The sequence below is a fragment of the Melopsittacus undulatus genome, chromosome 3 (genome assembly GCF_012275295.1).
Source record: "Melopsittacus undulatus isolate bMelUnd1 chromosome 3, bMelUnd1.mat.Z, whole genome shotgun sequence".
In the NCBI taxonomy this organism is placed as follows: Eukaryota; Metazoa; Chordata; class Aves; order Psittaciformes; family Psittaculidae; genus Melopsittacus; species Melopsittacus undulatus.
This window is the reverse complement of record NC_047529.1, coordinates 13,747,705-13,762,918: the sequence shown is the minus strand read 5'-3', so window position 1 is coordinate 13,762,918 and position 15,214 is coordinate 13,747,705. Positions and strand designations below refer to the sequence as shown.

At 47.8% G+C, this 15,214-nt stretch overlaps 1 protein-coding gene across 1 annotated transcript in view; it reads left to right on the top strand.

Annotated features, from left to right (window-relative positions):
* OTOF (otoferlin) overlaps positions 1–15,214 on the top strand; it is a 96,099-nt gene that overhangs the window by 9,209 nt on the left and 71,676 nt on the right. Inside the window, exon 3 of the mRNA XM_031046596.2 lies at positions 5,741–5,829. Coding sequence (XP_030902456.2) covers positions 5,741–5,829 — 89 coding nt within the window. The remainder of the gene's footprint in view (positions 1–5,740; positions 5,830–15,214) is intronic.

The window sequence follows — 15,214 nt, the reverse complement described above, 5'->3', positions numbered from 1 at the left end:
TTCTGTGGTGGTGACCTTGTGTCTGGGGGTGGTTTGGGTGGAGGGGATGTCTTATCCCCCATGTAGGGGTTTGGAACTTGAGCTGGCAGATCTCTCATCTCTCTGAGGGGTGAAGATGATGAGGATGCTTCCTGCCTCATCTCAGAGCTGGGGACAAGCAGAAAACTCACTTTAGGTTCAGGTAAAGCCAAAGGGGTTTTTGACAGCACTATTGAGGACATGAGCTTTCCCTGACATCGCTTAGCATTCATGAGGACCCACTATCAGGCTGAATTTGGGCTGCCTCAGTGGTTTTCATTTGGTTAGTTTCACTCTATTTCTTTTGCAGTTATTTGTATTCATTGCTTAATGAATTATGCAAAGCCTGTGGTTCTCCAGAGCCCAGGGAAGGTGAGATGGTGGCTATTCCAGAGCTGTGTTTTATTTAATTAGGAATAGCTGCATTGTGTCCTGCCTGCACCCCGAAGGGTTTCTTCTTGGAGGAGCTCATCCTGCAGGTCTCCTGCAGGCATCCAGTGCAGGAGGGAGGGAAAGGGCACTCCAGTGATGGTGCTGGGCATAGAGAGTGATCCTGTGTGGTCCTCCAGGCCTGCATTCAGTCTCTGCTCAAGGGACCATAACAAGCTCAGGTGGTGCTGCCAAGAAAGGGGAGACCCAGAGCTCAGCCATGACCTGAACATCTGGAAATACCTATAGTTAATCAGGGGGATGACAGGCAAGATGAGCACCCAGCCAAGGGTCCCAGTCACTTTAGGAGGGGAGACATGGCTTAAAAAGGGAGACACGGCTTAGAAAGAGGTGGCATGGCTTAAAAAGGGGAGACTTGACATGCAAAGCTATCCTTTCCAAACTCCCTTAAAGCTGTTTCACTGGAAGTGTCTGGCTGCTGCATTCTGCCAAGGCATTTCTCTGCCTCTATCTTTTTCTTTTTGCCTTCATTAGCAGAACAGATAAAATTGACCCAGCAGATACAGCTTGTTAAGCTTTCACAGGGCTTTTAAAAAGGCTTTTAGCAACAAAACCAAACAAAAACCAACAAAAGGAGGATAAACGAGCAGCCGGCAGGGGAAGGAGGAAAGGTGATGAAAGTAGAGCATCTCTGGGAGCAGCCTCAGCCCACAGCAGTGTTGCAATGGTGAATGTGATCCTGGGCAGGTCCTCCCAGCATTTCCTGATGGGAATGGGAGGTAGGGAGTAGGGAGAGTATCCCACAGGCATTCAGGATGCTGCTGACTCCTGTGCTGAGAGCTCCTCACTATCAACTTGGTTACCAGCAGTGGTGGAGGTTCTGTTCTTCAAGTTGCATACCTTCCCCCTTCCCCCCTCTTCTACAGCTGGCACACAACTGGGCCATCCTGATGGGGGGTGCTGGCATGACTGTACGCTAGGAACAGTTTTCTTTGGGAGCATGATGGGGCAGCATTAGCTGGCTCCTCCAGCCATCCCACTATAACACATACCACAACAGTGTAGTTCAGGAGCTTGTTCTTCCCTTCCTTTGCTTCCATCGGGCATTAAATGCCACCTGGTTGTCACTTCTCACCTCTTTATTTTGTGCATCACAGCTGTCTTTTCTCCCACCGCTGTGTCCACCACAGCTTTCACACAAAAATGTGAAGTAAGTGCAGTTTGATGGAATCATCACAGTGCGCTTTGGGTTAGAAGGGACCTTAAAGCTCATCCAGTTCCAACCCCTGCCATAAGCAGGGACACCTTCCACTAGACCAGGGTGCTCAATGCCCCATCCAACCTGGCCTTGAACACTGCCAGGGATGGGGCAGCCACAGCTTCTCTGGGCACCCTGTGCCAGGGCCTCAGCACCCTCACAGGGAACAACTTCTGCCTAAGAGCTCATCTCAGTCTCTCCTCTGTCAGGCATGGGGCTTGGTGCAGGCACTGCAGCCCTGATGCAGAACTGCTCCATGACATGCTTCGTGCCATGGCGCCCACATTACCTGCCTCACAGTGCTTCCCCTCAGCCCAGGCACTCAGAATTGATGAGAGCAAATTGACCTTAGGAACAGTTATAAATTAACCAAGAAAACTCCAGCTCTGAAACATTTGCTCTATTTCCTCATTTACATGAAGGACTGCTCCCTGCGAGGGTGCTGAGGGAAGGGAAACCTGCATGGAAAGAGCTGAGGCAAGTGCTGGGGCATTGCTTTGCCTCTCTGTGTTGCAATGGGAGCTCTGGCTTCAGCACAAGGACAATTCTTTTGCTGCATTTTCACAGGCAGTGAGGAATGAAATCTGAAAAGCTGAATAAAAGATTTTAGGTAGCCCCTTAGCTTGGTTGGAGAACATACAGCAAAGGCTGCGGAGCTGAAACCCATAAATTCAAAGCAGAAATACAGTGCCGGTGTTTATTGCTGAAGGTAACCAGTGATGGAAGCTGCTATCTGAGGGTGTAATTAAATGCTGTTGCTTGAATTCTGGGATGCCTTTTTTCCCATTTTGTCCCTGTTAAAAATATGTTGTGACTGAGCTATGAGGCATATCTGCATTTGATTGAAGAGCCTTTGAGTGAAACATGAAAATCTGTGCTCTGGGTTCTTGAAGAGGTCAGGCTGAGCAACTGCAGTAATCCTTTCCAGGCTTAAAAGATAATAATAATAGAAAATACCTGTCTTCGGAGGGAGAGCAAATCACCCAGTTCCTCTGAGGCGTTTTCTGCTGAGGATGAGGTGGCTGTAACTTGGAGAGATAAGCACTTGTGTTTTCATGTCATAGCCAGGCTGCCTTGGCACTGCCAGACCTCCACCCACAGGGTGCTAGAATGGTCTGGGTGCTCCAGGTCCATCAATCCATCTATCCAGAACACTCAGACAACAGCCAGAGAAGCTGACAGCAGCCTTGGAGGGAACAATGCCTGGGAATTCACTAATGCACAGGATAGCATGTCGGTAAAGCAAAGGGGGAGAAAGTAAGTTTGTAAAACTCATGTTTGAGTGCTCCAAGGTGATTTGAGCTGGTTTCCATGCACTGGGATAAAACTAAGGAGACTGACAGTGACCGGGAAGACCATGAGTTATGGGCTGGGGAACATGGTCCAGAAGTCTGTACGTAGCCTAAGGGTCTGTGTGCCCATTCCTTGTCCTGTTAGTGTTTTTGAGGGTGGATATTGGTCATCTTCCACAGCAGAGTGCCCTCCTTCAATCTAAGGCATATAATCATGGCTGGATAATCTGTAATCTGTCTAGAATGGATAGAAGAGTGTGACCCCCTCCCAGAGGTAATCCATGTCTCTGTTAGTACCTGGGACATGCAGGAGTTTCTCTAGTGATGAGAGCTCAGGCAAGGGGTGTTGATTTAGGTAGGTAACCTCTAAACACCTAAATCAAGGTGAAGGTTTCCCAACCGTGATTTTTAAGCCCCAAACAAAGAGCATCTGTATTCCTGATGCAGATTTGTTTAAATTGTTCTGAAAGATTCAAACAAATTCAGAGGATCTGCAGATGAATGCAGAACTACCCCTGTTTCCAAAGCCCAGCATCAACAAATCAGGGACTACACCATGAAAGGATGACTTTTGATAGAGGAAATGGTACCTTGTATTGCATTCCCCAGGATGTTAAGCAAAACTCCAAGTGCTTTACCAAATGGCATGAGTGGCTCCAGACAGGTGGGTCTCTCTAGAACTGGAGGTGTGCAATCACACGTGCAGGCACATGTGCAAGGTGTGCTCCTGGGGTGATAGGGCACGTTGCAGAGCACAGCAGATGGGAGCATGCTCCTGCACACTGTGCATCACTTGCTGGCTCTCTGGGGTTTGCCATAGTAGCAGTGGATGGGTTGCAGTGTCAACATCCCTGGACGAGCTTCTTAGTGCAGAAAGCTGTCAGCAGAGCTGTTCAGTGGGGATCCCGGGAGCCTTTCTAGGTCACCACACTTTCAAATCACCTTATTTTATTGAATCACGGAGTCATAGAATGGCTTGGGTTGGAAGGAACTTTAAAGCTCATCCAGTTCCAACCCCTGCCACAGGCAGGAACACCTTCCACTAGACCAGGTTGCTCCAAGCCCCGTCCCACCTGGCCTTGAACACTGCCAGGGATGGGGCAGCCACAGCTTCTCTGGGCAACCTGTGCCAGGGCCTCAGCACCCTCACAGGGAACAACTTCTGCCTAATTCCTCATAGTGTAGAATTTCTTCTATTTGCTCTTTTGCTTCCTGACAGACCCCTAACTGAGGGTCATGCCTACACAACAAGCAGAGGAAGGTATTTCCAAGAAAGGAAAAAACCCCAAACCAAAACAGGTCCTGTTTGTGTATAGGGACAGAGCTTTGCTGGGGCTTCATGAGGTGCTTCCAGATGGTTTTAAACTCCTGCTCCAAGTCAGACATGTGTGAACAGAAAAGAGATGGTTCCTAGACTGTGATTTATTCTTTGGAGATAGTGGAGTGGTATGGGTTTGTCTTATGGTGCCCAAGGCTCAGGACAGATGGATCAAAGATCTGTTGAGATGGTGAGGATGTGTAGACACCACATATCAGGAAGGATCCAGGCAAAAATCATATTCCTTACTCTTGTGCTTGTTGTCTCCATCTGACAAGCAACCAGAAGTCCTGATCCTGGAAGTGCAGCTTATCCCACAGTAAACTATCCTTGCTGAAAGAGCAAGTAATAGCTGGGACCAGTTCAACACCCAGAACACTGTGGGAGATGGATGGGCTGACACTGTGCTTGTGACATGGTGGACTCTGTCCCCATCACCAGCATCAAATGGCTGTGGTGGAGAGGAGAAGCTGGGGGCAGGAACACCAGGCTGACAAATCTCCACCTGCATACATTGCAGAGCCCTGACCAGTGAGGACAGGACAATTTCTCAGGCCAGAGGCATGGTGATGGCAGGAGGGATCAGGCAGCTTGTTATTAATCTTGGGACTTCTGGTAACATCTATCATCCGGCCTGAGTTACATCCCCGTGATGGAGAGCCTGGAGTAAATCTGAGCAGAGTGAGGAGTGAGGCTGAACCATGTGCAAAACGGTATTGCTGTCATGGGAACATTTCTAGTTTTCTTTTATATTTCAGGATTTTTTTGTTCACTTCCTTGACTCACTGCAGAAAGTGTAAAAGTAGGAAAAAAAATAGCTTAAAAATGAGTGTTGGCATATTTCTGAAGAGTCACTAATTTCTTCCTGTGAAGTTGCTGGATAAGCACTTTCCCTTCAATACTCTGAATGCAGTCCTGCCACTCCTGTAAGTGATGCGGGGCTCAACCCTGCTGCCTTGCAGCTGGGGCTTCATGTTCCCATGTTGTTATGCACCAAGAGCAGCTTGGCAAGGCAGTGTGTTTGGCTTTGGAAGGTCACAAGAGACCTGTGACTTGGAAAACTGAGAGCTCAGGTGGTTTACTCTGGCAGACTGATTTCTTGCCTTGGGAAGCAAAAAGCCCCACAAATGAAAATGATATTTAATTATATAAAAATGTATTTCATATTAATATCAAATATTTATGTAGCTATATGAATACAAGGATATATATGTTTATATGTGTGTATGACATATACACGTATATATGCACACACACATTTATATGAAGTACATATATTTATACTATCTATACATATGTCAAATACTTGGCACAGAAGCACATTCTTAATGACACCCCTGGCAAACAGACCTGCCTGCCTTTTTGCTGGGGGAAATCAGCAGTTAGATTTTTTCCATGGCCATCTCAGCTCCATCCTCATCCCTGGAACAAGCCTGACATTTCCCTCTTGTCCTTTCTCCACAGACTTTCCGCTGGCCAGTGGCAAGCAATATTGATGGGAATGAGATCCTGGAGATCCAGGTGTTCAACTACAGCAAAGTCTTCACCAACAGGTGAGAGCATGGTGTGTCCTTCCCTCCCACTGGCCCCTCAGGTCCTCTCCAGTGGGAAGAGGGAGCCACAACCCTGTTTGTTTTGGAGACCTGAATGTGAGGAAGACATTAGTGATTGATGTCTCCTGGGAAGAGCAAGGGAGCTCGGATATGGTGTGTACAGCTCGATGAGTGAGGTTGCTCACCGCCAGCGATGAGATGGTAGGCAGCACCATGTCTATTCCATGTTTTCCCACAGTGCTGCTGTTTTGTTCAATGCAACTTGAAATCTTTTGGCTAATTGTCAAGGTGGAAGTTCATAGAATCATAGAATCCCAGAATGGTTTAGGTTGGAAGGGACCTTAAAGCTCATGCTGTCCCAACCCACTGCCATGGGCAGGGACACCTTCCATTAGACCAGGCTGCTCCAAGCCCTGTCCAGTCTGGCCTTGAACACTGCCAGGGATGGGGCAGCCACAGCTTCTCTGGGCACCCTGTGCCAGGGCCTCAGCACCCTCACAAGTTCATATCTAAATGTAATTCCCCAGCATTTGCAAATTCTCGTTGATGAAGAAGCTTCAGGCCACCATGGATGCAAGGATACTCATTCCCTTTGCATTGTCAAGCTGCTGGCTGCACTAAGCCTGTGAAATGTACATACGTATCTCATTTATTCTTATCTTATTCTTGTAATTTTTCTCACATAGATACTGTGGTGGTAGTCATGACCTATGCATTATGTGCAATGTTATGAACAGTTTTTCAGGGTTTCTTGCAGTCTGAGTTTTGCCCACACATTAATAACGAACCAGAGAGAAGGAAAGTTTGTTCCTTCTCTCAGTCCTCCTTTATTTGCACACATTTATCCATGCTGCCATTGCAAAAATACAGGAGCTTTTCACAAAACCAGGAGAGGGAGACATGAATTGTCCTACAGAGCATTTACACTGCCATCAAAGAGGGGAAAGGAAAAAGAGAGCTGAGGAAGCGCTTTTGCTTGTGGTTGGGTGTCGCACTAACATTTTTGGCCTGAAATCCAGTGTCAGCCCCAGCAGGATCTCAGCAGGGTCTCCCGAACATCTCCCAGGCATGTGTTCATGCAAAAGCTTGCTTTAGAACCAAAAGACAACATGAGGAGACAGGCAGATGACATGCGGGGTGAGCATGCTAAATAGACAAAATTAAAAACAAAACAATCAAAATCAAACCAAACCAAACCAAACCAAACAAAAAACCAACAAAAACAAAAGCCGAAGAAACCAAAAAGCCGACAAAATCCCCTATAAACAAAACCAAAAAAACTCCCTCAAAATAAGAAAAAAAAAGTTAGTTACCTTTGCTTTGCTTTAAGTAGGTGCTTGAGCAGTGTAAGAAAAGTTGAGATAATGTTTTATTAAGTTGATCTTTGGGAGGAGAAAGGCAAGGAGCCCCCAGAGGGTCCCAGCCCAGGTGGGTGAGCTGTGTGGGGAATGGGGGGCAGATACAGGCAGAAGACAGTTCCAGAGCTTGTGAGAGATCTCATCTCTGCCACAGGAGCTGTACATAGTACAAGTCACTTGGAGTTGTGTTCAGGCTGCCTCCTAAACGCATCTGCATTGAGATAGCTGTGGTGGTCACTAAGTTCAGGAGTGATGGGCATGTGGAACAGGAGAGCTGAATCTTTTCTGAACTGTATCAGGCTCCATGTGAGAAAGGACTGCTCAGGGGTTGTGGGCAGCAGACGGGCAATGGGAGCCCAAGATGGACAGATACAGACAAGGAGATCCACTTCCTTCCCTATCCAGTGTCAGCTCTGGCCTCTGGAACCTGTTCTTCATGTCGCATCCATGACAGTAGTGGTTTTGATTTGACTGGCTGCTCCTTCAATGCCTTCCTTCACTTTCTACCCCTCTGCTATGAGCAAGCAGCCTGGATACTGCCATGGATTTGCACAGGTTTAGTGCAGCCAGCAGTTGGATGACATGAAGGACAGAGCATCCTTCCATCCATGATGGCTTAAAGCTTCATTTGTTCATTACCTAGCAGAAGTCATAGAATCACAGAATCCTAAAATCCCAGATTGGAAGGGACCTTAAGGATCATCTGGTCCAACCTGTCCTGGAAAAGCACAACCTAGACTACAATGTCCCAGAACCCTGTCCAGTCCAAGGCTGGAAAATCCACCACTTCCCTGGGGAAACTACTCCAGTGGATGGTTGTTCTCATTGTGAAACATTTCCCTCTTGTGTCCAGCTGGCACCTCCCCAGCAGTAACTTGTGCTCATCACCCCTCATCTTCTCCATGGGACTCCTTGTAAAAAGGAAATCTCTGTCTTCTCTGTAGTCACCTTTTAAATATTGGAACATGGGGATAAGGTCTCCCCTGAGCTTTCTTTTCTCCAGGTTGAACAAGCCCAGTTCCCTCAGCCTTTCCTCACATGGCTGCCCAGTGCTTGGATCATCCGTTTGGTCCTTCCTGGACTCTCTCCAGCCCCTCCACATCTTTTTTGTACAGCGAAAAAAAACATGCCAGTTGAATCAGATGCTTTTGCTCTAACAAACTGCACTTTAGGAGGTACCAATTTACCTTCTAGACATCCGTACTGCATGCTCTGCACACAGAGAAGCAATCCCTTCTCTCTCTGCCTTCAAATCTGAAAGTAAATCCACTTGAAAGGTGCAATAGAGAGCAGAAAGTGGTGATTCTGTGCCTGGAAGCGAAGAACTGTCATTGTTCCTCCATGGAACTGGGAATCGGAAAGGCCAGGACACACCAGCAGGTTGCAAAGATTAAAGGCTGGGAAAACAGACACTCGGGTAATTCCTTTCACTTTCAAGGGGACCAAAGTCTCTTACAGCTTTCCAAATACCCCACACAAACAAAGTACCCGGCTAGTTCAGCCACATTGTTTTAAGTGCCCTTTTTTCCCCTGGTGAACTGTGCATGCAAAGAGCTTGGCTGCACCAGCCAGCCTAAAGCCACTTCTACTCCCACGATGACATTCTGTGTTATCATTTTCATCACTTTGGATATTTTCCCCAGTTTGTCTTTGACTGGTGAGGGTCTGGGCAGCCACAGAGGAGCAGCCTTTCCTTTGGGCAGCAACTGGTGATGCTGCAGGGGAGCTGTCACGTCCAAGCATCCTGTCTGGGCTTGAGCTGCTCAGGATGAAGCCTACATCTCTTTATCTTCTGCTACAATTTCAGCAAGCTCAACTGATACTTGTGTGCTGTAACCCACACCTTCAACATGGACCAGCAGTGCGTTAGTTTTATTCCTTACCACTAAGGTAACAGCCAGATGTACAGCAAGCCGGAATCTGATTCCAGTACCCCACGGGAATTGGCTTCTTCCATCAGTTTAGCTCCCCCTCAGTACAAAGTAACCCTCACGTGCTGTGGTTCTTGTCCCAGGAGTCTGAGCTGAGGCAGCTGGGCTCTCCCACAGTGGTGTCTAGAGAGCATGAAACCAGGAGCATCTCTGCCCATTGCTCCCCTTGTGTTTTCTGCCCTCAAAAGATCTTGCACATTTATACTCAGAGCATCCCTCCGTCTTGTTTCTGAGAAGGCTGTTCTTGTCACCTCTCATCATAGAATCTCAGAACAGTTTGGGTTGTTAGAAACGGAATATAAAGGTAGGATCCCCTCCCTCGACCTGCTGGTCACACTGTTGGTGATGCAGCCCAGGACATGGCTGCTTTCTGGGCTGCAAGCACACACTGCCAGGTCATGTTGATCTTGCACAGTGTCTTTTACCATCTCAAATTGTCTTGCAGCTCTTTATCCTGCTAACGTTCAGTTTTCAATATCCTCCCTTCAAAGTACAGGCACAGACTGGATACATGCACTGCATACCCCCAGCTCTGCAGACTGAGGATGAAACACATCTCTCTTCTCCCCTGCCACTCCTCCATTCATGCAGTTATGGATTAATCGGTTGTTTATTCACTGTGCTGGGCTGTTGGTCTACCACACTCTGGAGCTGTTATGTTCATCAAAGTCAGGTCAATTTTCTGCCAGCCTGGGGTGCAGATGCTGCTCCTTGGCAGTGCCTTTGGCATATGAGTGCCCTTTTTGTTTGGATCACGTTCATTCCAAGGTCCCCACTGCTCTGCATGGCTGCTGCCTCCACTCACTCCTGGTTGACTGCTCTACCAATCTTCACGTTATTTGAAGATTTGATTCTAAGTTGTTTTTACATCCCAGTCACTGGTGTAGTAGTCATGAGTTTAATGGCAAAATTTCACCGTAGCACTATCATTCAAAGATGATTCTCATATCCTATTTTTATAGTATCTCCACTAATCTGCTCCTGTTAGTGTGGAGCACTGACAGCAGGCATGTTAAACCATTTTGTAAGAACCTGCTCCTTTCATGCGCTTACCAAACAAACCAATTCCAAAGCAGCAAACCAGGCTTGTTTTGACAGGTTCCATCTCCTCCTAAACCTACCCTGAATGGCATTGATTACACTCCAGTTTTTAATTGCTTATTCATTGAATCCTGTACAAGCTTTCCTACTCTTCTCCTAGGATGGCTGCCAGATTAGCCTGGCTCTCTTCATCCACCCTGTATGAACTCTTTGCTGTGCTTGGATTTCTCTATTATTCTAACTTCATTAAAAATTAATATCAGTGGATCAGAAGCTGCTGGTTCCTTTGTGATGACTACCCACAAACTACCCCTTGCCTGCAACAACCGACAGAAATATTTAATCCAGTTTGTTCACCTATTTCGCATCATTACAGGGTGCAACAGCACCTGCTGCTCCTGGTTTTGGGGTGCATTTGCCTTGAAATAATAGAATCATCTAATCAGGATGGTTTGGGTGCAAAGGGACCTTAAAGCTCATCGAATTCAAACCCCTGCCACAGGCAGGGACACCTTCCACTAGACCAGGTTGCTCCAAGCCCCATCCAACCTGGCCTTGAACACTGCCAGGGATGGGGCAGCCACAGCTCCTCTGGGCACCCTGTGCCAGGGCCTCAGCACCCTCACAGGGAACAACTTCTGCCTAAGATCTCATCTCAATCTCCCCTCTGTCAGGTTAAAGCCATTGCCCCTTGTCCTGTCTCTACAAGCCCTTGTCAAAAGCCCCTCTCCAGCTTTCTTGTTGGCCCCTTTAGGCACTGGAAGCTGCTCTGATTTCTCCCTGGAGCCTTCTCTTCCCCAGGTCCCTTGCACCCAAAGGCTGTTGCTCTGGGGCAGTGCATGCCTCCCAGATCCCTCTCCAGCAACTGGTGGCTCATCTCTATAACCTAAACATGAGTACCTGCTGCCATGCACATGTCCTGGAATGTCTGGGACAAACATGGGGCTGGAAGGTACAACTCTGGATCTAACAGGAGACACAGGTCCTTTGAGAAGCTGGATACTCAAAGAGAACCTGAGGTGAGCCCTAGTTTCCCATGGACACTAAAACTGCAGTCACAGGAGGCTGTTTTGGGATTCTGCTTCACACTGTTGTCAAGGCAAAGCCAGGGGAGATGTCTTCCTCTGCATTTGCTGGAGGGGGCCTCTGATCCCAGCTCCTTTTCTGGGCTAGGCTGCAGGGCTTGGCTGCTCCAGTGACCCCCAAAGCAAAGATGGGCAGCAACAAGAGCATGCTGTGGTGATCTCTTCATTGCTGAAGGACAGGCTGAACACTCACTGCCACAGACATGCTTCGGGGTTCATTTTACAGCATCTGTAAATGCCAACATGAGAAAACGCTTGTCTAACCTGAAGAAAACCTCTGCAGGGAGATACTGGATCTCTACTGCTGGGCTGCATACTGCATCACTGCCTTGGGCAGCTGGTTGGATGCTGTTCTGAAGAGTGACTGGTCCAGCTGTGTCTGGGGAGGATGAGCTCTGTGCTTCAGTCCTTAAAGGGAGCTTGTGAAAAAGATGGGGACAGACCTTTTACAAGGATCTGTAGCAACAGGGCAAGGGGTGATGGTTTTGAGCTAAAAGAGGGGAGATTAAGACAAAGGAAGAAAATTTTCATGCTGTGGGTGCTGAGGCCCTGGCACAGGTTGCCCCAGGAAGCTGTGACTGCCCCATCCCTGGAAACACTCAAGGCTGAGTTGGATGAGGCTCTGAGCAGTCTGGTCTAATGGCAGGTGTCCCTGCCCCTGATAGGCAGGTTAGACTGGATGATCTTTATGTTCCTTCCAACCCAAACCATTCTGTGATCCTATGATTCCATGATTTTGTGATTCTATGACCTGAGACCAGACTTCATCTGAAGGGTGGGCTGAAAAGTCTGAAGTTCCCTGAAGCAGAAGACAACCAGGAGTCCAAAGGATGCAGTGATAGGAGAGCTTTATTCCAACCCTATAAACTTCTTGTGGAAGTTCTGGTGGAGGAAGGAATACATTTCAGATATGAGCATCAGTGGCAGGAAACAACCTGCAGAATAGACCACTCCAATTCATAAATATAAAGGGATTGTCCAGGGATTTGTGTTCAGACTCCCAGCATTTCCCTGCTGGCTCAGAAATGTCTGTACCATGATATTAGTGCCAGGGCACAGCTGATGTACCTGGCCCCCTCTCACTCCCAGGCAGCTGGAGCTGAGCACCTTCCTCAAGGGAGCACAGGCAATCTGTGGTATACAGAAGCAACAATAATTAAAGCCCCAGATCACAAGCCAGTGCTATAGTTACTGCCCATCCTTCTTGCACATGAACAAGTTGTAGGAGGACAGACAGACATAACCTTGGAGAGGAGGCTGAGGTGTGGGGAGAAGCAGCGAGCTGGTGCTGGGGTTTGGGAAAGTGAGCTGTGTTCTTTGTGAATAATTCACATGCAGCTGATTAGTGCTGTTTATCAAAGCCCCAGATAAAGGCATGACACCTGATGCAGGTCCACCCTGAATAATGGAGTGGGCAGGAGCCCAGGCATGGCTGGTGGTTCATTGAGTTGCTTTTGTTTCCTACCTTTGTGGCCATCAGCATGCAGCTAATTAGCTGGTAAAATAATCCTGTGCTGGCCCTGGCCAGGTGCCTCAGCCTCCTTACAGCAGCTGACTGCATGCTGGCTCCTTGGAGGGGCTGCGGGCTTCCATGGGTCTTGGCTCTGGGACAGTGTCTGAGTGCCCAAAGAAAGGGGCAGATCATGGAAGCTGGGAGTTAATGCATGAGGACAGCTCAAAAGGAACAGCCCAGCAGTGCCACCAGCCCAGAAGCCTGTCTCTAGCACCTCACCAGTTAGGGCATCCCCAGGCTTGAAACACTCTTCAACCAAGACCTATCCAAACTGCCCCAGGGATGCCCTGTCCAAATGTAGGTGCCGCATCCTGCCCATAGCTGGTTTACTGGTGTAGATGCAGACTGGAAAAGCTCTATGCAAGTGCAGAACCAATAGTATGGGTCCTACCCACCCATCCTGCAGACATGAAGTGTTTCATCTGATGCCATGTATCCAGGATGGAGAAGCCAAATAACTGCTGCCTGGTGGGATGACCTGGGTAGAAATACTGAGATCCTACAGGAACTCAGTTCATCTCTAACCTTTGTCTTCGGATCCCCTGGGAAGACCTACAAAATACCTTCAAGAGGGTGAATCATGGCATGTGATCCCACAGTGAAGGGGTTTCGGATAGGGCATGTGCAAGCAGACTAGTGTGAGATGTGAGGTCCCAGAGGTAGATTTTGAGTGTGTCTGAGCAGGAGAAGACACTATGGGTCATGTATTAGTGGTGTGGGGTAGAGGTTCATATGGACAGGAGAGGGCAGAGATGCAAGAAGCAAGTGGAGGCAGCAGCCAAGACAGCATGCTGTGCTGGTGAGACACCAGAGAGGATGGCTGCGTGGTCCAGCATCATCCCTGAGGCAGGAGGTCTGTTCCTTGCTACTACTCCCATTCCTGACTTGCTGGATCACCCTAGACAAGCATTTCCTGGGCCTGCTGCATAAAACAAGGACAATTCCAGTCAGTGACCGCATCCCTTAAGGATGAGGAACACTGCCCCAAAACACTGCCCCAGCTTTTGCTGCAGGGTGGTTTGTTTTGCTCTATGTCACTGTTTTCCTCTCTGGGGCAAGCAGCAGTAACTGGATCCGGCCAAAGGGTGAAAGCTGTGTTACAAACTGGTCACCTCCTGAGGGACAATGTATGGGTGGGGGCACAGATAATATCCCCCCGCAGAAAGCTGATACCCACAGGGAAAAGGCAGGAACTGGCTCTCCTTACCTGACAGAGAGACAAAGAGACTAATACCAAAGGCTTTTAATACAGCATTGTGCTATCCAGGATAAAAATAGAGCTTTGTTTTGTCCTTTGTACTCCAGCTTCTTCAGTAAATAAGCCTTTGTGCAATTCAAGTCTTGCACAAAAGTGTCTCCAACTTGCAGAAACCCGGGTGCTCACCATTTCACCCTCAGAAAACAAGCTGCTGCAGAATCACTGTAGAAAGAGCATCATGGAAAAAGTTATTAACTCTGGTGCAGGGAGGTTCCCCTCTTGTCTGACTGTCCTCCCCGAGCAGAGCAGGGCTTGAAGAGCAAACTCAGGTTGCAAGTGATGCATTTTGTAAACCAGAAGGTGCCCCTGTTTCACTGAGACAGTGCTTGGACTTCAGCTGGGCAAGCCTTGCTGCTGCTCAGCCTGGTTAAACACTGTGGAGATCTGAGCTACAGGCTTTGGAGCACCATCAGTGATGTGGGAAGTTCAGCTCTCCCCAGTTGCTTCCCTCTCAGTGTGGAAGATCCTAGGGATGCCTGGAGGTCACATCCACTCACCACTGGATGAGTGATGCTACAGATGCACTCGTCAAGATGTTATTATTGTCTAGAGAATTGCTAAAAGGCAGAAATTAAATCTCTTCAAATGAAACTGAGTACACTTTTAACCCAGACAAAATGTGCACATAAAATCACACCATGGTGCCCTCATGCTTGGTTTGCTTTTGTCTCTCTTCAAAACAAGATTTTAGGGTCCCTTTCTAGTCTCACCAGTAAGACAAAAACTGATGGAACAATTTGGGGGCCACCAGCACAGTTTAGTTTTTTTTTGTCATTTTCATATATGGTTTGAATCCCCAAACTTTATTACATGAAGTCCAACTGTGCAACTGTAAGGCGAAGTTGCACTTTAGTAGCTGGGAGCAATGCAGTAACCTTAATTATCCAAACATCGTTAAATCAAGTTTTTCTACTAATCCTTTCGGCAGTGGACACACAGAAAGTTGATCACCAGCCCTGTCCCAGGCTCTCTTGGCAACAAGCTGTTGGTTGTCGGACTCCTCTGTGCAGGAGAAAAAGGATCCAACAGAACAGGCAAAAGATTTAAAATAGGAACTATAAATTTAATCAGACTTCTTCAATTCAAAAAAGGACATAATAAATAGCCATGAGGTTAAAGTGGGGAGGAAACAGTTATTCATCATCTATTCCAGTAGAAAAACTTGGAAGACATGAAAATGAAGACAGTAGAAAGTAGGC